Source organism: Passer montanus, unplaced genomic scaffold (genome assembly GCF_014805655.1).
Source record: "Passer montanus isolate IOZ18808 unplaced genomic scaffold, ASM1480565v1 scaffold76, whole genome shotgun sequence".
Lineage (NCBI taxonomy): Eukaryota > Metazoa > Chordata > Aves > Passeriformes > Passeridae > Passer > Passer montanus.
The window spans coordinates 3,430,891-3,454,997 of NW_024372813.1; the positions used below are offsets into that span (position 1 = coordinate 3,430,891).

Consider the following 24,107-nt stretch of genomic DNA (forward strand, 5'->3'; position numbering starts at 1 on the left):
CAAAGCCACCCCAACTCCTCACAGCCACCTCAAGTGCTGTCCAGCACATCTGTGTATATAGCAAAGACCTGGGACCCCACTAAGGCCCTGTCACTCAGCCTCCATCTGCAAGTTGCCTTTGTGATGGATCTTTAGCTCTAGATAGGTCCCTGAAGCAGCACAGAGCAGCAGCATCACAGCTGTTCTGCTGGACCCCATCCTTCAGACCTGAAAGGCTTTGTGGGCTGACAGGTCTGAGCTGCAACATCTAGGCCACTGAGTCCTGCTGCACCTCCCTCTCGGTGGTCTCAGCTGCTTGCCTTGGTTGGGAAGCTGACCAGGATGTGGGTGAGGACTGTGAGAAACCCAGAAGCTGGAGCCTGAGTGTGGTATGTTTAGAGGATGTGCATGAAAAGGGCTGCAGAGCTGACAGGCTGCAGAGAAGTGAATTTGGTGGCTCAGAACTGTGTGGTTTCTCTTCAGGCAGGAGCTTTCCTGCAATTCAGTGGATTGGGACCCAAGAAGGGTGATTGGGACGTTCAGGTCACCCCAGGGTCCTGTAGAGCAAAACTGGTCCTACTTCATGTGCTGGTCTGGGTGTGCCCTCATCTGGGGATGCGTGGCAATGTCTGCACTCAGAAGGTGCCAAGGGCACCCTGACAGAGTCATATACCTCCTAGCTTGGTCACCAGGTCTCCTTACTCTGCAGGACAACTGCCCCTGTGTTGTCCTCACCACTCACCACTGCTCTTCTCGGGGTCTGTGACATATGGCCAGTTCCTGTGCTTCCCATCCTTCAGATGCACAATAGGGGATTTCTGGTTCTGCAGCCTATGGGAACGGCAGCTCAGCTCAACACTTTCCCACTTCCTGACACTGCTCCAGTAGCTCTCTGCCCCCTAGGATCATTCATGCTCCTGGTGACAGACAGGACCACCAAGCTGCCCTCTGAGTTGGGTGCATATTGGCTCACGATGCACTCTGAGCGGGGGGGGAAGGGGGGTGGCATTTGTGCTTCATCCTCATGGCACCACAGCAAATGGCATGAGCCTGTCTCCAGGATTTTTCATTCTGTGACATGAAACCTGGCAGGATTTTGATTTTTTCCATCTGATTTCCGTCTGACTTTTTTCCATCTTCTATTTTCCAGAGGATGGAAAACAGGCTAGATACAGATTTTTGTTAGGAGAAAAGTCCCAGCTGTGTGGCATGCCCAATTGAAATGGATGATAGCTTCACCTCAGCAGTTTCCCAGTTGTATCCATGCCTGACAGATGGGGACTGGCAAACAGAGGTAACCAATGATCTCTGGATAATGCACCTTCAACCACTCCATGAGAAATGAGAGCCTCTGTTTTGTGGTCAGCAGGGTCACAGTCAGTCTTGTGATTAAACAATAGAGGCTCAGGCTGCTCATCATCCTGTCCTGTCTACCTCAAGAAAGTCCCAGTGTGATGTCCTACCCCATAAGATGAGAGGACACAATAGACTGAGAAACATGGATCTCATGCCAAGACTTCAGAGGGACTTTCCATGTGGCACCTATGAAGCAAGCACTGTTCAACCTGTCTGAGCCCCAGTCTCAGTGCAGGTAGGGAAAGGCACAAAACAAGTTGCCCTGTCTCCTCTCCTCCATGACACCTCAGGATTTTAAGCTCTTGAAAATTTAAAATCTTCTTCTGCCTGTCAGTCACTTCCCCACTGCCCTCAGGAAATGTGGTGCTCAGTAAGTCGGGCGTGAGCTGCAGTCACAACAAGAAGGGCCTGGTTGAGGTCACCAGAGGGACCCATTCTAGCTGGATTGCTCTGAAATAAAGCCTTCCAGGGGAAGAGAAGTAATTAGAAGCATTTTCAGTTGGCTGATAGCATGGTAATTTGAAAATGAAGTCAGGGGAAAAAACACGATCTCTAATGGGAACTGGAAAAACATCAACACAGGAGAGCTGGGCCAGGTCCCAGCTGACACAGCAAGTGGCTGGGGGCTGCCTCTGTACCTGCAGCTTTGGGAAGAGTGTGCACTGCCTCAGTGCTGTTCTCTCAGAAAAGCCAACTTTCATGACCCTGTCTCATGGATGGTGTTTTGGGACATTGGTGGACCGGCCTCCATCACTGCCTGCCTTTTTTCCAGAGAGCGAGGATGAGTATTTTCCTCTCCAAAACTCCCCGGACCCCAGCACTTGCTCTGAATTGTGCCAGTCTCCTGTTGCTGTGAAGCCCAGATTGATCTCTGATCTCTCTAGTCTGCAGGGGCATGCACCCCAGGAGTGTCCCCTGATGACCCCAGCCAAGGAGTCTTGGATCAGCCACCTGGAGCTCACAGACACATCCTCCAGAAAGAGGAACTGCATGGCCAGCTTCTGGGATGAAGGGGAGAGGTTCCTCCAAATACCAGCAAGGTCAAATACTGCTCCAGCAAGGAAGCTCTTGGCAGCAGAGGATAAGCCTTGTCACTGGCTGAGTCCTGTCTTCAGGGACCAGAGCATGCACTGAGAATCAGCTTGGGATGCCCAGACGCCCAAAGGCTTTGTTTGCCATGAGATGTGAAAGGAGCAAAAGACACGTGGTAGCCCTTCAGGGAGGAAGATCATGCAAAAAGAAACCATGGATCCATGTGTTCTGGCCAAACCTTGGCCTCATGTTCTCTTCTGATCAACCTCCAAACCCCACCAGAGCCAGGGTTAACCTAGCCCAGCCTTCCCAGCATTTCCCACTGACACACCACAGTGAACAGCAGAGCTTCTGAAAAACCAGACCTTGTGCTGGTCAGCAAGGAGAAATGCCAAGTCCTGCCTCCAGGGAGGAGCAGGCCCAGTCGCCACAACACACTGGGTTGACTCTGAGCCAGTGATCCAGGCCAGCAGAGACTGCAACTACAGCTTCACTTCTGCTAAATCTCAGGAGTTTCCACTGCAGGAAAGCCCCCTACCACTCCACAGCACCCTCTATGCCAGCAGCCTTTGTGCCTAGCTGACAGCAGACCAGAAAGGCATATTAAAATATAGTTTATTGCTATTCTTAGTTTATAAAAACCAACAAACCAAAACCCACTAGTAACAAACCCAGTCCCCAAACCCAGCACTATCTGAGGCAGGCTTGCAAGGACACACTTTTAGTGCAAAGAGGAAAGTGGCAGTGAGGGCTGAGGAGACTCTGCTTGCTTCAGTTCCCACAGAACCCACCATGCCCACTGTACAGTATCAATTTGCCCTGGGGCTGGTTAGGGAGGGCTGGCTGAATTCTCAAGGTCTGGTGGGAGTCCTGGGGGAGCTGGAGGTGTCAGAGGGGGAACACAGGGTGTCATGGCTGTGTAGAGCAGCTTTGATGCCTCATGTCAGCGACACAGGACGTGAAGGCATGCTGAGCCAAGGGACACTGCCCACACCTTTCCACAGATACAGCACTTTGCCAAACAGCTGCTGTCTGTTCTCCTGGGCTTTCCAATGTGGAAACCAAATGTGTGCCCTACCCTATGGCTTCTCCCAGCCTCAGGTGCCAGAAGTGTTGGTGGGAACTAGGGGGTATGGAGCTAGAGCATGGCTGCACCCTCTGCAAGGTTCAGCAAGGCACAGAGGCTTCTGAGCTGGGAGAGCCACGCGGGACCTTGCAGGTAGCAGCACGTGGCCCTGGGTGCTGGCAATGATGGGAGGGATGTCCTGATCCTCAGCCCTTCTCAGGCCCTTTGCAGGTCCCCTGACCCTTTATTTCCTCCCACAGCTGACCCTGGCACTGTTGCACCAACTATCACCCCAGCACCCACCTACCCCCATGTTCTATGGGGAGTCAGACCCATGTCACAGCCCTCAACAGTGAGCACAATTTTTCACTGTGATGAACTGCCAGGGCAGAGCCTTTCCATATCGTCAGAGGGAGCTGATGTCTTGGAAGAGAGGGCTGCCCAAATGCCAGCCCCAGGTGCTGAGCAGGTTGGCAATAGGCAAATACAAGCATCTCCAACCCAGGGGAAGCACTGGGTTCCCATGACAAGAGCAGGATGGCTGGGACCACAGGGCTGACAGATGGGAATGGGGAGGCTGGGCTGGCCTAGCCATTTGGGGGTGTCATCTCTTGATGAGAAAGCACTGCTGTAGTAGGCTAGTGCTCATCTTTTCCCATGACACATAGTCACAGGCTGTGAGAAACATTTTCAGGGAGTAGGGATGCATCCAGATGGGAGCAGTGTATACATGTGGTCAGCACTGCTGGTGCCCAGGGGTTGCAGCCAGGAGCACAGAAGGAGGAGGCAGTGGCAGGGGCTGTGAGCAAGGTGCTGTTTCTGAAAGGCAGGAGCTAGCAATGTTGTAAACCCTCTCCAGTCTCTCCATCGGCTGTTTTTGGTTGTGTCAGGACTGCAGAGTTGGAGGGCTCAGCCAGGGCAATGCTGCCAGCCCACGCCACCCTATGGTTAGGTCATCTTCCTGGCAACACTGGCATAGGTGTGCTCGATCTCCTCGTCTGCAGGACAGGTGTGATTGAACTCATCACAGGCATAGGCGTTGTTGAGGTACCGCCAGACGCCGGTCATGTCCTCTGGGATCTCGAAGTCACGGTACTTTTTGGCTGCAATCTAGAGAAGAGTGAAAGGAGGAGGAGGCTGAAACTTCCAAGGTCTGGGGGAGACTCACTCTCTGGCTTTGGCAGGGGGACTCCCTGTCCACTCCTCTTGGAGCAGGTGCCCTCCTACCCTGGCCCTGGGGGCCAGTGCCATTACCTTGATGATATGCAATTTGGGCAGGAGGTTGCAATCAGCCAGAGTCAGATGGTCTCCATCCAGGAATTTCCTCTTGGAGATGGTGATGTCCTCCACACTATCCTGGTCAATCTCCTCTGGGAGAGGAGTGTTCAGGTAAACATCCAGGCGCTGAAACTCCCGCAGCAGAGCCTTCTCAAAATCTGGGAAGGTGGAAAACCAAGAGTAGTGAGTGTGTGCCCTGGACTCCCAGGCAAGCTTTAGGCTATGCTGGGCTGCCTGAGGCTCCCACAGGTTTTGCAGAGAGGGAAAAAGCACCCAAGACCACACCATTGGGACACAGCATTGACCCTGGCCAGTCCCTGTTCCCAGGGGACTACAGCAGCATCACCCTATGCTCTGCTGTTATCCCTGTGGAGGGAGCAGAGAACTGCCTTTATCCTTCCCCTCTGCCTCTCCACTTCCCAACGAGGCTTTGGTGAGGCAGGTAGCAGGAACCTTAACCCGATGGCAGGATTTGCCAGCAGACAAAAGCATTTCTCATGCTGCAGCATGACTGATTAGAGTCCAGCAACCCGCAATCCTTACTGATATTTGCTTCTTTGCGTGGGTTCTTGATGTATGCCGAGAACTTGGCAAAGATGTCACTGCCCACATCAAAGGACTCCTTGTACTTGGGGCTCAGGTGTGGATACCTTGAAAAAGACATTTATGTCAGTGCAGGCAGGAATGGAGCTGGGATGGAGCAGGGATACAGCGGTGTCAGTTCCTGGGCAACAGAGCCCAGGGCTGGTACTGGAGGATGCAGGGATGTTCATCTGGCTGTGGGAGAATCATGATGATGTAAATTACTGCAGCTGCCACCCTGTGAGCTGTGTCTTCTATCCTGGGTGTTTGCCAGGAGACAATCTCAGGGCAGATACTCCACAGTTTGGGGACACTGGTGGCAATAGAACTCCAGAGCAGAGCTCTGCCTTCAGGCAGTTCTGGCCCAGCCCAGAGGATGCACATTAGCACAGAGGAGGTCACAGGAAGCCAGAAGCTTCCATGATTTCCTCAGGAACTGTCTTCTGTTTGCTGACATGTTCCAGGGTGTGCTGCAAGGGCAGACACATTCAGAGAGGCAGGTGACAAATGCATTTGAGCTTCCTCTGCAGCAATGCGGGGGCTGCAGCCACACAGGGCATGGGGGAAGCTGGTTTGGAGGGCTCCCCAGTTAGCTCAGGGAAGACCACCCCCCCAATCACCCTATGGGTCATCTGCATTGCTGCTGTCAAGCAAGGGCATTTACTTTCATTCAGCTGAGTGCACTGAGTATAAACAAGCAAAGGGGCCTCGCATTCCCCTCTACCTCAACAACAGCTGCCACAGCCAGTGGCAAACCCCCCAGTGCCAGGGTCCCTGCAGGGATCTCCCCATGTTCCTCCTCTGCCCCCAGAATGGGGGTGCAATGGCTGGTGCATTTCCTCCCACTCTTTTCCATTCCTGTTGTCCCCATGCCCTCCCCAGTGGACCCAGCCCCTCAGCATCAAAGGGCCTGCCCTGCAGAGCAGGCTCAGGGGCAGGGGGGGGCACCTGCCTGCCTGGGCTGCCCTGGGGCACCTCCTGGCAACCTGCCTCGGTTCTCCAATCTACCAAGCCCTGGACAACACTGTGACAGGCCCCGAAATGGGGAAGGAATGAGTTTGCAGTTACTTGGGTGGACCCAGGGTCTGCTCCAGGAACTCCTCAATCTTGATGAAGTCTGTTTTCAGCTCCTTGTTGAACAGCAAGAAGGGTGGGTTGGTGCCCGGTGCTAAATCTTTCAACTCTTCAGGTTTCCTGGAGCAGAGAAAACAAGCTGGCTCAGAGCCTGTACCACATCTGCCTCCACCAGTCCCCAAGGAAAGTGGCCACAGCAGAGGTGGGGGCTAGGAGGTAGCACAGGATGAGGAACATTCCTAGCTCTGCTGGCTTCAGGGAGCTGACAAGTGCTCTCCAGCCTCTGGATCTGCCCAGTGGTGCCTTCAAGTCATCCTCACATCCAGCAGGACAGGGAGTTGCTGGGCCATGCACATTAGCAGGTGGCCCAAGTCCGTGCTGGCCCACACTTGCACCCCAAGTGAGGTGGGCAGCTTGTGGGCAGCGATTGTTCCTGTGCAGTGACACACAGGCTACAGAGCAGGCAGGGGGAAGAAGTGCTGATGGGTAAGCTGAGCAGGGCGTGTCTCACCCCACTGCTGGCCCAGGGCTTCAGTGCCACCTCACCTGGTCATGTCCACCGTGGTGACATTGAACTTGACCCCTTTAAGCCAGAGCACCATGAACAGGCGCTGGCAGAAGGGGCAGTTTCCAATGTTTTCTCCATCCAGACCAGCCTGCCAGGAAAGCAGAAAAATGAAGATTTAACCCTTACACAGCCTAGATGCCTGGACCTGAAGAGCCACTGGATACAGCACGCTGCAGGGAGTCCCTCCCAACTCGGGGGGGGCTCAGCTGTAGGACCCACCCTGAGCCATGGCCCTGAGGGCCACTAGGAGCATACTCGGGATGCAAGGGGTTGGATCCTTCTCTGAAATGTGAGATAAAGCCAGGAGGAAGTGGAAAGGGAGGCAGGGAGAGAAAATGATTGCTAATGGATGGGGAGGAAGGGAGGGTCCACTTGGCCAGGAGGCCAGTCTGCAGACAGTGGGAGAAGGGAAATGAGCTCATGTTTGCCAGGAAAAGAGCAATTTGTTTTCATGTGCTGGTCATGTCTGCCTCCCATCTCGCGTGTGTTTAACGAACCCAGGCACGATGTCCCCAGCCCAAGAACCACCCAGCAGCCTGCCCCAAGGTGGGCTCAGGAGGGTTGTGCTGAAGAGAATTTGTGCTGTATCCCCCACAGCATTGCGAAGAAACGGAGATGACTGTCAGCTGCTAAAGGAGCCAGCCCCTCTGAATGAGCACAGACACAGGCAGAGTGAAGCACATTTCCTTGCTATGTAGCAGCTGAAAATATCCTTTGCAAAAACAACCGAAACACTTTATGAGGAGTTTGGTAAGAGGATATGACAGGTTCTCCAATTCACAAAAACTGGCTGAGATGCTGCTGTGAGATGGAAATTGTGCTGTGGTAAGAGGTAAAATGGCTCACAGGAAACTCAACTTCTTTAAGAGAATTACTGGGCTCCTAAGCCGCATGTGAACTGTGGTGCTCTGGCTCATGGCCACCCTGCCCTGGCAGGGAGGAGCAGCACAGCTCATGCCAGACCTATTACAGAAGGATGCTGCTCCCTTGGAGTAGTGCGTGGTGGGACATGAGCCTTAGTGGGACAGCTCTGTGCTAACCTTTGATATCTGATAGTGAGCTGAAGTCCTGAGGTTAAGCAGGAGGGTGATGAGATTTAAGAGGATCTGGCAGAGTGAAGTAGGAGCAAAAACATCCAGGGTGGGCAGCTAGACATGGCTCCAGAGCTCACATCTCTTTTGGGACCCATAGACAGGATAGCTGAGGAGACAGAGACCTGTGACTGGTTCTCCTGGGCTGCAGGTAGGTGCTACAATTCACCACAGATGCCAAAAAACCTGTGGAGTCTGGAGTGCACGACTTCTGCAGGAAGAGAACACTGACATCAAACTCACCTTAAGGGGGACTGTAAAAGTATCAAAACAACCTTCCAATACTCCAGGTAGTAAGCTGGAGCAGGGGTTCTGTTTTTCCATCATGCCAAGACCTTTTAGTCCTTCCAGAGGAACAAAAATTACTTTTAATAAGTATTTTTTATGTCATTAAATATGAGGAAGGAAATGGGAACTGAGAAACGTTGATTCCCTGGGACGTGCCCAACAGTAAAGCTGAATCTACATGAGGCTGGTCAGTGTCTGTTAATAGCAAATACTCCCAGAAGGGCTACAGCTCAGGAACATTCTGTGCGAGCAATAGCAGCTAGGGCTTCTTTGGAAGGGAGTGAAACTGGGTCTCAGTCTTCCTTTGAAGGAGCTGGAGGGGAAAGTCAGAGAACAGCCTCAAGGGCTGCCCACAGGCAAGAGCTCAGGGCATCTCTGCTCGCCCTCCCCAGCACCCCTGCCACCTATGACCCAAACCACGGCCGTGCTTTGGAGCATCTCCAGAGTCAACAGCTCAGCAAGTGCTTTTGTGGCTGCCTAGCATGAGGACCAATGCTTTCCTCACTACTCTCTTCAACTTCCCTGGCCTGTCACGAGGCTGGGAATGAGAGGGTTTCATTTGTCCTGTTGTGCCCTCGGGAGCTGTTGTGCTGAGCCCTGGCAGCACGCAGCTCTGGGACAGTGCTGGGGTGGGGTGGGGGCCTCAGCGAGAGGAGTGCCTGTCGCTCGGGCTGCTCTGGGCATAGACTCTGATCACCTGCTTCAGGTCTTTCCATGCTCGTCTGGTAGCTCCAGTCTCTGAGTTGTTCAGGCTGGTCTTCCCACTTATCTTTTAAAAATAGAGAGGTGGGGAGTTTTGGACTAGAGTGAAAGGAAAATCAAAATGGCCTCTGCAGGGAGAAAGAATCAGGCCTGTACCAGGATGCTTAGAGCCAAAACCTTTATCTGGAGGAATTGGAGGGGAGTTCCACCAGCACCCGGGCACTGCTGGGAGAGCATGAGGCTCTGGAAGGGCCTTGCTGGCAACCACTGGTCGTGGAGGGAAGCCCAGAGAGCCAGGAGCCCTCAGAGGAGACTTGCAGCCATGTGCCCTCCCTCCCTGGAAAACGCAGAGCAGCATGGAGTGGGGGGAGTCATTGCTCCTCACTTCCTTCCCCAAAGTGCCTCTGCTGCTCCTCCTGCTGCAGCAGGAACTGCAGGGGTGGGGTGGGGGGGCGAGGCACAGACTGACATTCCTCAATCTTTTGTCCTTTTGTCCTCAGATGATACAGAAACCCAGCATGGACTAGCACAGAATCTCTAAGAGGGTTGCAGGCTTTTAGCCCCAACTTTCTGAGGCATAGGACATTGAAACCCCAAAGCTACTTCACAGTTCCTCTGATTTCCCCATGGTGAAACAGCCTTAAATGCAGTGGGAGGAGGGAACAGCTTTGCTTGCTTGGGGCACTGCTAAATATTCAGTCCCCATGGGACCTGCCACAACTTCTACAACCACCCTGAGAGCCAGGAAGCAGCTAAGTGCCTGGTGGAGCTGCAAAGAGAAAGCCTCCCAGCCAACAAGACAATGCTCTTGCTAGGGACATGGCAGGGTGAGAAACTTCCAGCCCCTTGGGAACCACCCACCCCAACCTCAGGGTAAAGCAGGACTTGCTCTGCACCTGTCCATCCTTACCATGGTAACTCCAGCATGTGCCAAAGTGAAAGTTAGGCAGGTGCCGTGCCGTGCCATGCCGTGCCATGCCATGCCATGCCATGCCATGCCATGCCATGCCATGCCATGCCATGCCATGCCATGCCATGCCGTGCCATGCCATGCCGTGCCATGCCATGCCGTGCCATGCCATGCTGTACCAGTAGGCGCTTGTGGGAGCACCAGCTTTCCCCATGACTTACAGCTGCCACTGGTCACAGCAACAGCTCTGTCTGAGGCGTTCCCAGCCTGGGGAGGTGCTGAAGGAACGGGAAGGTTCCTGTCAGCAGCTAGAGCCGCTGTGTCTTTGGTAAAGCTGGGTGCTGTGTGCTGGGATGGGCAGGCACAGCATCAACTTTTCTGTGAACAGACAAGCCAGGACGGTTTTTTCACGCTGAATTACAGCACAGGGGAAGTCCTGATGATGCTGCTGGTTTTCTGTTTCACTTCCCTCTGAAAACCCCCTAGAATGTGCTGCTGCTGCCATTGCATTCACCTCGTGTATTGTTTTCTTTTCCAGCCGTCCCAAGGAAAAGTGTTAAGCAGAGAATTCAAGAGAGATTATTTTACCAAGAATACACTTGTCCAGATCCAGCTCAGCAAAGCTCAATGTCCATCAAGAAGTGCTGTGGCTAAAATTTTGGTAAGGGGACAGGGAAGAACTCTCCTGGGAAGGCTCAGATAATTCTTTCTAGCAAGTATGTCCAACTACTCCCCAAGGAAGGCACCATTCAGTGCCTAGAACTGTTGGGTGCCTGTGCCAGGGAAGCTAGTGCCTCTGACCCAGTCCTTTTGGGCACCAAACTGCCCCAGAAGGAGAGCAATGAAGCCCATGGACCTGAGTGCCTACAGAGAAACCACCCTTAAAACCTTGATGAGGCGGCACAGAGAGGCGTCACCCCTACTCATTGTCACTTGACAGTGTGTCCCAGGGCTCTCCTGGCATTGCTGTGGGCAGACACAAGTTACCGGCCAACAGCTTGGGCTCCTCTCTTTGTACACTGCCCATGGTCGCTGCAGATATTTTGAACTTGAGTGTTAAAATATTCCAAGGAAAGGGTTCAGAAAATTGCTTAACAGGGAAAAAACCAGAAACCGTTTCCAGCCAATACCCCTCTGTGATGCCGCCCCATCTCGCCCACATGTGGATTCCCGCACCAGTTCCCCAAGCCATCCATGCTTGTTTCATAATTCTGCTCTCAGAAGAAGCTGAAGTGGCTGCTGCCAGCCCTCCTGCTTGCTGTGCCCAGGCTGGGGCTTGTCTTATCTGGGTTTTGAGAGGCATGTGTGTTCCCACTCCTTCCTCATGCTGCTGCCAGCAGTGCCACTTCTCTGGGGTGCATAACCATCACAAGACCAGGGCATCTCTCAGACTGCTGAGTGTGACACTCCACAGTCCCCACACCACCGTGTGGTCCCCCTGTTTGGGCAACCATTTAGCCAGCCCTTGTGGCGAGTGACACTGAAACTGGTACCCATCTCCAGCCTCACAGAGCATGAAGACACCTGAACCCAGCTGCATCTTGGTGAGGGCGAGCCAAAGAGTCACTGCCCCCCGCCCCCGCGAGACCCACCTTCAGGAACAGCTCGATCTCAGGCTCCTTGGTGGTGTTGTGCTGCTGACTGTCCATTCCAGCAGGGGCGGAGGGACCACTGGCCGCACACTGTTCTGGGGAGTCGATCTGTCCCCTGCAGAGCTCTGATGGGGAAGGCTTTCAGAGGGCTGGGGCCTTGGGCCTCTTGGCTGCTCTCACTCCGCAGAGGGCTGGAGCTCACACTTTCCTTCCTCTTGAAGAAGGGAGGAGCAATGGGGTGTGCACCAGGACCCGCCAGCAAGGGGAGGAAGCTGCAGGGCCTCTCAGAAGTGACTCAGCATGGGTCTATCTGGTCACATTCAGAGTCTATCGCACCCACCCAGGTGCTCCTCCAGTGCCTCTGAGCAGTGGGCTGGCATCCCCAGCACCTCTGGTGTCCACAGCACTGCCGCTATCTCTTCCCAGCTGGGAGCAGGGGTTTATAGAGGAAGTCATGCCTGTTGCTCCTCCTGCTGCTCCAGTCTTGGCCCTTTGCCACTCTCCCACCCTTATGCTGGTGTCCAGTGCCCCAGGGCTTCTTTATCAATTTGGGGTGAACCTGGCTGACCTTTTTTCTGCCTCCTGCGGCTGCATTATGACAGGCAGCCACCCGGAGAGAAGGTACAGCTCCTCTCCCAGCCCACCACCCTCGGGGGATCCCTGCGTGGGCTTGTCTGAGCACCCCTCGCTGCAAGGAGCTGGGCTGCACAGGGCAAGCACTCAGGGAAGCTGAGTGGAGCAGTCTGGGCACATGTCACTGACTTTTTGAAGGTGGGGCATAGCCCTTGGGTGGGAAGGATTGCAAAATCTTAAGCTAAGGCAGGAGATAAAAGATGCTGAAGCATGCCGGGGAGCAGCGGAGAACCCCACAGTGCCCCTGGCAGCTGCCCAGCTATGTGGTGTTTGGCAGGATGGTGGGATGAGATGTCTTCAGGGCTGACCTTCAGCAGGGCCCCATTCCTGGAACTGGGCTGTTTTGCAGGAAGGATGAACAGCTTGCTTTCCTCCCCAGGATGGGAGTGAACTGTTTGCAGTCAGATCACCCTGGCTGCAGAGACAGCAGATGCAGCTTCCCAGCACACACAGGCTTAACTCTTAGGCAAGACTTGTCTTGCACCCCTAGACCACATAGCTGGTACCATTGCACAAAATGGGGATCCCCAACGTTTGACTCAGCTTCCCCCCCCCCCCCCCCCCCCCCCCCCCCCCCACCCCCCCCCCGCTCAGACAGGCTCCAGCTTTCCCCAAATAATCAACCCCTGATCAGACAGCAATCTCCCTCAAGGCAATTAGGATGGAAAATTATTTTGCAGACCCCTGGAGGAGACTCCCCAACAAAGATGTTTTCCCTGGTCCTGCTACGCAGCCCAGAGTGGTGCTAACACTGGGGGTTGCAGGGGGTGGGCAATTTTTTTTTGCCCCATCAAAACTTTGGGAGAATTTGGAACCCTACTCAATGGGACACTATGACTCATACTCCCATAATCAAGAGGTATGTATTGATGGCACTGTGAGAGCTCCACAGGGCTATGGCATTACCCTCATCACAAGCTCAACACCCACCACCCAGCTCCTGCTGTGGACCCCAGGTGAGGTGTGCTAGTACCCACTGCTGCCACAGCCTCCCCAGCTACCCCTGCTGGGGCAGTGCTGAGCCTCTGAGAGCTGTGATGGCTCCTGGCACTGCCAGCTGCTGCTGTCTCTGCTGATCTCAGCCGGGAGAAGAGCCAGCAGCTCCAGTCCATGGCATTTCCCTCCAGCTGAAGCAACAAACAGGGGTTTAAGTCCTGCAGGTGGGAGGCACAGTATGACACAGTGCCCTCCTCACAAGGTGCTGGAATGCCCAGTACCTGGCCCCACAGAGGCTGTGAGGCAGAAATGTGGCAGCAAAGAAGTCCCTTCCCACACTGCTGGGTGCAGGGTGTTTGTCTTTTCTGCAGGAACAGCTGCCTGGGAGGCAGTTCAAGGAGCCTTTCCCTTCCTCCTCACAGAGTGAATGGCCGGACATTTGCTGAGATTGAGATTACAGCACACATTTATCTGGATTTCTGTTTCACCCTCTCTGGGAGAAAGCTAGGGACACTTTGGAAACCTTGTCAAGCCCTGTTCCTCTGTCCAGGGGGAACAGAGGCAGGTGGGAAGGGGCTGCCAGTTTATTTGCCAGCAATGGGATGCCAAGGCACGGCTCACCCCTAACAGGGTGCCCTGGGGGAAATGTTCCTGTGCTGAGAGTGACCCCGCTGTCCCGAGCAGCCCCTGGCCCTGGGCAGCAGGCTAAGAGTGAGTGCACATGCGCTCGCCCAGCCTCGGGACGTCGGCAGGGCAGAGAAGTGAGCCATTGTCCCCGCGCAGTGTCACCCCTCGAGCACCACCCCTGCCCAGGCCCGGCTGGTGCCAGCTGCCGGCTGGGACACAGCGGCTGTGCCATGGCCGGACTGCTCTGGCCAGCCGTAACCCTGCTCCTCCTCTGCTCTGCTGTGCGTCTCGAGGCCAGCCCGGAGCTGTCCGGTGAGTCGGGGTGAAGGAGGGGAGAGGGGAATGCTGAGAACTGTGCTGGTATGATGGGAGGGCAAAGCAACAGCAGTTTGGTGGGGTAGGGACAAGTGAGGTATAAACCATGGCAGGCCAGAGTGAGTTTCCCCAAAATGCTGGGATTTCTTTATCTCCACGCAGGGCTGTTCTCTGAAAACACACTGCACACATCCCACAGCCCTGCTGCACGTGAGAGTGGCTCCCCAGCTCTGCTGTGCTCTCTTGGATAGTTTGCAGGCAGAAATACAATGAAACAAGCATCAAGCCAGTCCCTGAGCTTTGCTGAGCATCCTCTCAGCCACGATGCTCATGTCCTCAGTGCTGGGCAGTGTGTAGAGCTGAAGGAACACTACCCTGCCAGCCTTCTCTGCTCTGAGAAAGAGAGGGAATCGTTGGGTTGAAGCTGTACCTGGTCCCTAGATGGAGCTGGTGGCTGTGCCCCACCTAGAGCCACTCATGAGAAGGGGTGCTGCAGGGTCCCCTGCCACAAGATATGGCATGGGACAGAAGCTCTCCCCAGGGCTATGCAGGTGAACCTTATAGGTGTAGACAAGGCAGAGATTTGGGACCCCTTCTGTCCCAGCTCTTTGAACAGTCAGGACAGGTGCAGGCAGGCTGGGCACCTGGCATTCCCTAGGAATCATCTGGAAACAGCCACACACCTTCCATCTGCTCAGCCGAGCTCAGGTGGGTGAAAGCCTGATGCTGCAGGATGGGCTGTGCTGAGGAGGATGTGATTTCATCTGGGCAGAGCTAACGGCACAACCACAGCACCGGAGACTGAGTCAGCTCTACTGGCATGAATTACCCACAAAGGCTGCCTACATCCTCCTTGACATGGCTCCACCCAAAAAAACCATCTCCACAGCTGCTCACTGGCCCAAAATAGTGTGATGGAGAAAACCTCTGCACTCATGGCAATGTTGAGCCTCAGTTTTAAAATACAAACCACTGGTGCCCGCAGCTGGCATGACAGCAGAACAGGGTGACTGCCTCAAGGCTGGATTTGGGGAAACCCATTTCTTCTCATATTTCTCCCCTGACTTCCCTGCCACCCTAGGATTTGTCTGAGCCCTCTGCATCCAAGGCTGCCCAGCAGTGGGGACTTTAGGCAGCCCTACATCCAGCAGTGTTGGGTATAGGCAGGTGGGTTTGGAGTCAGTGCTATGCAGAAGTCAAGGCCAGGGTGGCTCTGAAACCTTCAGGAGCATCTGACTGCTGCCAGGTGTGGGGCTGGTGCTGCAAGTGTGGGACTGCTGCAGGGGATGCAGAGGAAGGAGATGGGGGCTGGCAGCCTGGGCAGGATCCTGTGCCACTCACAGGCTCCAGCATACAGTGATATGGGGCAACCAGAGGAGAGGGACAGACCAGGTTTGTCCTGTCCCCTCTTCGTGAGCTCTGCACTCCAAGGGTCTGATCCAACTCTGTGCCATTCAAAGAGGATCTTTGCATCACACTGGAGCTTTGACCTGGCTAGAACACCTTGTCTACTGCCACCTACCCTCCTGTACCTCTCCTTTCCTCTTTCCTCCAGCATGCAGAGAAGCAATCGAGGGCTTGCTTCTGGGATGCTGTGGCCACTCACTTGCTCATCCCAGCTTGTGAGGAATAACGCCAAGGGAGAGATTAACTCCAGGCTGGAGGCAGCTCCCAGCTGCACCTGCTGACATCACAGGGAGGGATGCTGACTGCAGATACCAAAGGGTTAGTGGCAGTACTGAAGGCAAAAGGGGCCCTTTGTGCTGCTGAGCCTGGCAGCAGTTTGCAGGGAGGGGGGAGGGGAGCTAGTGCTCCCAACTTCTTGTCTTGGTTTGGGGGAGTTTGACACACTGGGGTTTGGGGGACAGGGTGCATGTCCTGCCCTGGGCCCCAGCACCAGCCTGGGGCTGAGGTGCAAGTTCCTTCAAAGACCCCAGAGCTGGGGGGTCAGAAGCCCCATGTTGCCCTGCTGCAGTCTCCCAAGCCTCAAAATGATGCTTCCCCTATGGTTTTGTTTTATTCAAAGATGCAAAGTGCTTCATTCATTCATACACATCACATTTTTTCAGCTTTATTGCTTCTACAGCCTTCTTCAGCAACTGGTGCCTGCTCAGAGCACCTGGCAGCTTGAAGAGCTCTTACAAAAAGACTCCTTGCCCACCCAGTACAGCCAATGCCAACTGGAGCTAATGCTGCAGGTTAAGCCCTTGGAGACACTGCACAGAACAGTCCCACTTTGTTGTCCCCTGTAGGGAAAACAACAGGGGCAGTAGTTTGGGACATGAACTAGGCAGGATTGAAAGAAAGAAGCTTTCTGATGGGAATTCAAGGAGGGAAGGGCCAGTTGCCATTGAAAGGGTTGTGGGCCAGGAATAGTTTGCAGCAACACATTGGGTTTCTTCAGCAGAGACCTGAGGTCAGCTGGGCTCAAGTGATGACTTTGTGGATCACACTCATCCATACTGACCCAGATAGCTGTGGGAGCTTGCAGCAGCCCCTGGACCCTTCTCTCATCTGGCTCATGGCTCAGCTTGTGACAGACTTATGACAAAGAGCATCGTCCTCACCCTGACTCCCAGAATCATCACTGGAGGACCATCTCTGGCTCACCCTTGTTCTCTCCCCACCATGGCTCCATAACAACACTGATTTTCTCTAATCACTTGACAACTCCTTATGGGATTTCTCCATCTTCTCTGACTTGCTGTATTGCCTCTATCTTTCCCTTCCTGTTGCTAACCAGCTTAGTTATTCTGTGCTGCTTTCCAGGCTCCTGGCAGCAATTATGTATGCAAAGTTTGCTACAAGCCCATCTTCTCTGCTGCTGTTCTGCTCTGATTTTGTTCACTCCATAAGTGCCTCATCTCAAGACCCTCACTGCCACCAGCACTTGGGTGCCCAAGTGCCACGACTGCTGTGGCCCTGGTGTCTCCTCTGGACAATGGATCCCTGCTTTCCCCTTCCAGGGTATCTGCGCAAGGTGCTGAGGAACCACACTGCCCACACCTGTGATGGAGAGCAGCTCCTCATCGTCTGCCCTCACAAAACCACCATCAGCATCCTCGGGGCCTTCTACGGGCGTCGAGTGCCCAGCACCAACCTTTGCCCCAGCCCCGACAATGCCTCCCAGGAGAGCACCGAATGCACGTCTGCCACCGCCCACCTGGTAAGGGAGGGATCCCGGGGCCAGGCTGCACAGCCCTCTGTCTCCACATCACTGAGCTGCCTGCTTGGGCTGGGGGGCTGCAGGCAGTGCAGCCTCCTCATGCCCTGAGGAGGTTTTCATCAGCATCAGGATTACCGAACAATGGAATAAAAGAAGCACAAACACTTCTTGAACTCTGTTAGGGTTGGTGCTGAGACCACTTCTCTGGGGAGCCTGTTCCCAACCACCCTCTGTGAGAGGAACCTTTTTCTAATATCCAGCCTAAACCCGCCCTCACACAACTTCAGCCCATTCCCTCGGGTCCTGTCACCACAGAGGAAAGATCAGTGCTTGCTCCTTCTCTTCCCTTCATGAGAAAGTTGTAGACTGAAATGAGGACCTCCTCAGACTCCTCTGGGCTGAACAGGCTAAGTATCTTCAGCCAGTCCTCATAAGGCTTCCCCTCAAGGCCCTTCACAGTATTTGTTGCCCTCCTTTGGATGCTCTCTAATAGTATCTTTCTTATATTATGGTGACCAAAAATACACACAGTATTCAAAGTGAGGCTGCCCCATGCAGAGCAGAGATGTACAATCCCCTCCCTGGCCTGGCTGAGCCTGATGCCCCCAGGAAAAGGTTGGCCTTCCTGACTGCCAGGGCACTGCTGCCTTATATTCAGGTTGCTGTTGACCAGGACCCACAGCATACACTCAGTCCATACACCCAGGGTTGCTCCTTCCCAGGTGCAGAATCCAGCACTTTCCCTTGTTGAATTTACTGTGGTTGGTGATTGCACAGTCCTCTGATTTCTTGAGGTCTCTCTGTCAGACCTCCCTGCCTTCCAGAGAGTTAACAGTCCCTCAAAATTTTGTATCATCTGTGATTCACTGTGGGGCCCTTTTCCTAGACCATTTTTGGAAGTTAAGGGTAGAAGAGATGTTCTGCCATGTGTTCCAGAGTAGAGCCTGGCAGGAGGCACTGCTGTGTCCTGAGACGGCTTTTGGAGAAATCCCACAGGAAGCAGCAGGCTCAGATAATGCCCTGGCATCTGGGGCTGGCTTCTGGGAGAGGGGCAGCGCCATAGCCAGGCTGTTGGGCTCATGCAGTGAGACAGGACCCCCTGAGATACTGCACTCACCCCTGTGGCTGCATCCCCTGGGATTGGCACAGAGCTTGGCTCTTCCCCAGCCAGAAGCAGCACCCATCTGTGCTGGCAGGTCCCAGGGACTGGATTAGTGACGCAGACCAAAGGGGTGCCTGTTTGATGGCAGCAGTTGGTGCAGGAAAAGGGTAGGAAAGCAGAGGCTGACAGAAGAAAATAGATGAAATCTCCTCAAAGCTAATGCCTAGGTCCCTAGATGGGGACATAATTTCATATGCTGCTTTTCTAAGACCCTATTCCAGCTCCTCGCTAGGGCTGGGGCAAACCTGCTGCAAAGCCAGTGACTGCAGCTGCCTACAAGAAAAGTGGATGAGCCAGTGCCCTGCTTAGGAGCTCACAGGGCTTTCCTGCCCAGTCCTGCTCCAACCATACATCCCCTCCTGGGATCCTGCATGTTCCAGGAGCTCTGCAAGCACCAAGCCAGACCATGCTGGCACAGCACCAGGCTGGTCCCATGAGCCACTTGGCAAACAGGTCAGGATCCCCCTCTCTGCAGGATGGAGAGCATGGCCTGGCGCAGGTGCTTGGAAACTGAAGGGCAGGTCTGAGAGTAGGTCTGTGTGGCTTAGGTTCATACTGGGTAAAGGGTGGGGTGGCCATGCTGGCACAGGGCTGGAATACATGCTGCCGCTTAAGGAGCAGGGATGTCTGGAGCAGAGAGCAAAGAGAGAAAAGCTGCTGCCAAGTCTCAGCTCTGTTTAGGCAGCAACTGGGAAGAGAGATTGCTTGTGTTTCCTTAGTGAACTTCCGTTCTGGCAGGCAGTGAAGACCAAGCTGAGGCTCAGTCCTGAGCTGGGCGGGAGGCACAGGGACAGAGGAGGGGAATGAGGGATGAGAGGAGGCTCCGTTGTGGGTGCTGGGATCCCCGCGCCTGAGTCACGAAGAGGTAGGAAGGGGAACCCCCCCCCCCCCCCCCCCCCCCCCTTTTTTCTGTCAGCAGCCTCTGCTCCGCTGCGGAGCCACTGCTGTGGGACTTGTGGGGGCAAAGAGGGGAACAGAGGGGCAGTGAGTCCCACAGCCACCTAAGGCCGGGCTACCCAGCGACTCCTACCAGAGCCGAGGGCACGGCTCGGCCACTCGCGGGCTGGCCGCGTGTGCAGGAGGAGAGAGGGACCGCGGCCACCTCGGTCACGGGCGGGGCCCGACCGGCCCCTGGGTGAAACTCAGACCCCACCTCGTGGCCGCGCGGGGCCATTGCACGGACCGCGGGGACGCGACCGATGGGGCCGTGTCAGCACGCGCCTGCACGGGTGCTAGAGACACGTGGTATGGCACGGTACGGTACGGTATGGAACGGGATGGTACGGGATGGAACGGTACGGTACAGTATGGTATGGTACGGTACGGTACGATACTCTATGGTATGGCACGGTACGGTACGGTATGGAACGGGATGGAACAGTACGGTACAGGATGGTATGGTACGGTACAGTATGGAATGGCAAGGTACGGTATGGAACGGGATGGAACAGTACGGTACAGTATGGTATGGTACGATATGGAACGGTACGGTACTGTATGGTATGGTATGGTATGGTATGGTATGGTATGGTATGGTATGGTATGGTATGGTATGGTATGGAATGGTATGGTGTGGTATGGTATGGTATGGTATGGAATGGTATGGTATGGTATGGTATGGTATGGTATGGTATGGTATGGTATGATTGGTATGGTATGGGTATGGTATGGTATGGTATGGTATGGTATGGTATGGTATGGTATGGTATGGTATGGTATGGTATGGTATGGTATGGTATGGTATGGTATGGTATGGTATGGTATGGTATGGTATGGTATGGTATGGTATGGTATGGTATGGTATGGTATGGTATGGTATGGTATGGTATGGTATGGTATGGTATGGTATGGTATGGTATGGTATGGTATGGTATGGTATGGTATGGTATGGTATGGTATGGTATGGTATGGTATGGTATGGTATGGTATGGTATGGTATGGTATGGTATGGTATGGTATGGTATGGTATGGTATGGTATGGTATGGTATGGTATGGTATGGTATGGTATGGTATGGTATGGTATGGTATGGTATGGTATGGTATGGTATGGTATGGTATGGTATGGTATGGTATGGTATGGTATGGTATGGTATGGTATGGTATGGTATGGTATGGTGTGGTATGATTGGTATGGTATGGAATGGTATGGTATGATTGGTATGGTACAGTACGGTACGGTACGGTACGGTACGGTATGGAATGGTATGGTATGGTACGGTACAGTATGGTACAGTATGGTATGGTACTGGGATGGGTACCAACACAGGTAGTAGCAGCTGTGTAGGACACATAACTCACTGTGGGTACAGGGGGGGAACTGATTCAGGGACAGGCACTGGAATTGGGATGTCTGTATCGGGGTGGGCAGGAGCAGCTATGGAACACTTCCGTGGGGTGAGAGGCCACTTCCCTGAGCGTGGTGATGGCACTGACGCACAGGAGGTGAGAACAGCCTCAGGACTTCTCACCCAACTCACACCTGTTCCACTCTGCTCTCCAGAAGCTGCTGGCTGAGTGCCAGGACCAGCAGTGGTGCCAGTTCTCAGTGCACAGCCAGGTCTTTGGACCAGACCCATGTCCTGGGACACACAAGTATCTCATCGCATCCTACAAATGTCGGCCAGGTGAGGTGGAGCATGGTCTGGGCAACACTGCATGGGCTCTCCCTGACCTCAGCTGCTCAGAAAGAGGCAGGAAGGAGAGCATGGCTGCTCCTGCACCTTGCAGCCCTATTTCAACCCTTCCCTTGGCCTAAGAGAGGTGATTCAGGATGCATCAGGGCCTCAGCAATGTCACTCCCTAGGGAACCATCGGGTCAAGACCGTGTGTGAAAATGACAAGCTCAGGCTGCAATGTCGACCAAAATCCATCCTGGCCATTTATTCTGCAAGTTATGGACGATTCCTGCGGGGCAAACCAGAATGTGATGTCTTAAACACAGGAGAACCCCATATAGGTATGCCAGAATGGTTTGAGACAGAAATGGGGCAGGAGTCATGCAGAGAACTGGGCTGTACCTGTGTCCCTTTGCCTCTGCTGGCTGATGCCCAGCAGGGAGGGGCAGGCAGCTCTGCCTATGGGTCCATGTCTCATATCTCTGCAGAGTGTGTGGCTCCAGATGCTCTGCGCAGGGTCTCCAAGAAGTGCCACCGCAAGGGGAACTGCACCGTGGCTGCTGACAAGGCCACCTTTGGGGACCCGTGCCTCCCTGGCATGAAGAAGCAGCTGCGAGTCTCTTACACCTGTGGTGAGAGCTCCCCACAGAGTCAGGGGCACAGGGGCTACTGGTGGAGTGTCTGCTCTGCCCACCCCATGCCAGGCAGGCAGGGGCATGGGGCTACCCAGGGAGGTAGGGGCTGCAGGGGAGGAGCAGGGTGGTGATGCTTGGTGTGTGCTCTCCCTGCAGTGCCCAAGCAGCTGCTGGAGGAGGTGGGCCCTGACACCTCAGACCCCTTCCTGCTCTCGGACTACACACACGGTAAAGTGGGGAGAGGAAGGTTACACCACAAGCAGTGCGGCACCATGTCTGTGCCGGGGTGAACCAGCCCTTCCGTGGTTTGTCTGCATCCCTGGTACCCACTCCAGCCTGGCATCCCTGTCCCATGGTGGAAACCATCCCTTGGTCAGTGCCCAATACGAGGGGATGGAGGTGGCATCTGCAGGGTCATCCCTGTGGACAGGAGAGCACTTGTGCAGGAAGGATGGGAGTGTGGTATGGGCAAGGACAGGCAGGAGCAGGCAGCCAGGACACTGAGAGCACCTCGTGCCTCAGCCTGCACCCCCTTGTCACTGCAGGTGGCTGGTACAAAGGGCCCAGGTTCTCCAGGCTCCAGGAAGACCGCATGATTTTTACTAGCTCTCTGGCAGCTTTTGCTCACCTTTGGGGTATGTGGCCTCCCTGGGTCTCATGCAGCACCTGGGGAAATAAGGCAGGCTGGGGGGTGGCTGACATCCCAAGTGGCCCCAGCTCAACCCAGGGCTCATCTCAGAGGCAGCCAGACCCCAAACCTCTCCAGCAGGGCCAACAGGCACACGAAGGAGCAGGGCACCAAGTGCCAGTGCTGGGTTTGGGGTGGACAGGTAGGGTGGGAGTTCAGAGGTGGAACGAGCCTCAAAGTCCCACAGCATCAAGAGTCATGGTATGGCTACAGTCCTGCCTGTGGACCTTCCTTTTCCAACAGGCCAGATTACCCACTGTGCCTTTTCCTTCCTGCCCTGTCTGCAGGCACTGATGGAGACCACCTTTCTGCAGGCAAAAATTTCCCTTGCCAGAGGAAATTACTCATTTAATTCCCCAAGGGATTATTCTTTCCCCTGTTCTGCCTACCCCACATACCACTGGAGGTTTTCTTTGGGGAAAGGCCCATTTCAGGACTAGTGGGTGCTGATCAGGCTCTAGGTGACACTTCCACGGTCACTGGGGCAGAGTCTGTCCTGTCTCTGCAGCCTGGGAGGTGAGGGCATCCCTGCTCCCCTCCTCTTACTCCCACATGCCTGGCAGAGGAGCTTTGCAGGCACTGGTACCCCACAGACTGCAGATCAGAGCAGTTTGTACCCTGTGTCTTTCTTTCCTTTTCCCTTCAGGTGTTCCAGAGAAAGTTGCCCTCTACTTTCTTTGTGGAGTCTCAGGAGGCCTCATGCTGCTGCTGTGCATCATCAGCCCCAAAACAACCTTCCTCCAGGAGGTGAGGGAGGCTCTCAAAGACCCAGAGCTGGGGAGCAGCTCAGAGCTGGGCAGGACAAAGTTGCGGGATGAGCAGGATGAAGACATCCCTGATGACAGCTCCTCAGACTCCTCCTTCCGCCGCCTCACCCGCACCTACCGGGCCACTGACAGCATCTTCGGCCCTGAGCTGACGGCAGCTATGGAGGGAGCAGTGGAGCACCAGGGCCACAGTGGGGAGGAGATCTGGATGCCCAAGGAGTCAAGCCCATATGCTATACACAAGATCAAATCGGCCACCAAATAAGAACTGGAAGAAAATGGTTGGAGAGCAGGAGAGGAGTGCAGGCTCAGTGGGATCCAACATCAGAGAGACGTAAGAATTCAGGCTCCTTGGGGTGACTGGACATCCCGAGCAGCAGCAGGGTCATGGCAGCTCCAGTGTGTCCATCAACCAGCTGGGGGTGACATGCAGACCCTCAGTGTGTTGAGGAGTTGTGTAATGGTTCTGTGGGCCATGGGCTCCTTTGCCACAGATGCCACCAACCCTAACCTAACCTCCCTGTTCTCAGCTTGCATTGTCTGGCTCTAGAGTTTAACCCTGATCAGCTGTGCCAAGCCCACCCTGAGCCCTTTGAAGCTGCTTGCTCCTATTTCTCCTTGGGTACTGGCTTCCACTCCTGGTGCTGCAAACACACCCTGCACTCAGGCACTTTGTCAGCAGTGGAGAGGCAGGAATAGCAAGGATATAGGAAGAGGCAGGTGCAGTGGGTGTGCAAGCACAGCAGGCATCACCAGCACAGCCCCACCACGGTGCATGCCATGCAGCCCTGCTGTGCCAAGGGAGCTGCTCCTCAGGCTGGGGCCACGGGCAGCTCAGCATAACACAGGCTGTCACCTACCTGCAGGCATTCAGGAGCTCTGTCACCCCATGTTGCTCTATGCTTTCCTCTCTACTCTCCCCAGTGGCAGGAGAGCCCCAAGTTTTAACTTGCTGTGTTTTGTTCCAGCGAATAAATGCAACAGCTCTTAGGCACAATATCTCTCCCTGACCTTGGTCATTAGTAATGAAAAAGGGGAAAAGGA

At 54.5% G+C, this 24,107-nt stretch overlaps 2 protein-coding genes across 5 annotated transcripts; one reads left to right on the forward strand and one right to left on the reverse strand.

Annotated features, from left to right (window-relative positions):
* Positions 1 to 2,965: 2,965 nt before the first annotated feature.
* On the reverse strand, positions 2,966 to 11,920 carry LOC120512697 (chloride intracellular channel protein 2-like). The gene is made up of 6 exons (XM_039731292.1): positions 11,519 to 11,920; positions 6,914 to 7,023; positions 6,362 to 6,487; positions 5,255 to 5,361; positions 4,688 to 4,869; positions 2,966 to 4,543 (listed from the first exon to the last, which is right to left on the reverse strand). The coding sequence occupies exons 1-6, from the start codon at positions 11,573 to 11,575 to the stop codon at positions 4,382 to 4,384; spliced, it is 744 nt and encodes a 247-aa protein (XP_039587226.1). The 5' UTR covers positions 11,576 to 11,920; the 3' UTR covers positions 2,966 to 4,381.
* Positions 11,921 to 13,688: 1,768 nt separating this feature from the next.
* Positions 13,689 to 24,060, forward strand: LOC120512693 (protein eva-1 homolog C-like). Of its 4 annotated transcripts, none has more exons than XM_039731284.1 (8): positions 13,689 to 14,026; positions 16,996 to 17,195; positions 20,859 to 20,982; positions 21,162 to 21,314; positions 21,462 to 21,677; positions 21,765 to 21,836; positions 22,154 to 22,243; positions 22,943 to 24,060. In XM_039731284.1, exons 1-8 carry the CDS (start codon positions 13,690 to 13,692, stop codon positions 23,326 to 23,328), a joined length of 1,578 nt encoding a protein of 525 aa, XP_039587218.1. In that variant the 5' UTR covers position 13,689; the 3' UTR covers positions 23,329 to 24,060. The 4 variants fall into 4 exon arrangements, with proteins under 4 accessions (XP_039587218.1, XP_039587220.1, XP_039587219.1 ...); XM_039731285.1 differs by having other exon boundaries at positions 13,696 to 14,026; positions 21,462 to 21,605; XM_039731286.1 differs by lacking the exon at positions 22,154 to 22,243 and having other exon boundaries at positions 13,691 to 14,026.
* Positions 24,061 to 24,107: the final 47 nt, after the last annotated feature.

Bases quoted from the DNA above. Each gene is read 5' to 3' on its own strand.
- LOC120512697 (XM_039731292.1), bottom strand. From the start codon at position 11,575: ATGGACAGTCAGCAGCACAACACCACCAAGGAGCCTGAGATCGAGCTG. The intron at 7,024-11,518 runs GTGGGTCTCGCG...CTTTCCTGGCAG, and splicing joins AGATCGAGCTGTTCCTGAAG to GCTGGTCTGGATGGAGAAAA. The intron at 6,488-6,913 runs GTGAGGTGGCAC...TCTCTGCTCCAG, and splicing joins ACCACGGTGGACATGACCAG to GAAACCTGAAGAGTTGAAAG.
- LOC120512693 (XM_039731284.1), top strand. From the start codon at position 13,690: ATGCCAAGGCACGGCTCACCCCTAACAGGGTGCCCTGGGGGAAATGTT. The intron at 14,027-16,995 runs GTGAGTCGGGGT...TTCCCCTTCCAG, and splicing joins GGCCAGCCCGGAGCTGTCCG to GGTATCTGCGCAAGGTGCTG. The intron at 21,678-21,764 runs GCAGGCAGGGGC...CTCTCCCTGCAG, and splicing joins CTCTGCCCACCCCATGCCAG to TGCCCAAGCAGCTGCTGGAG.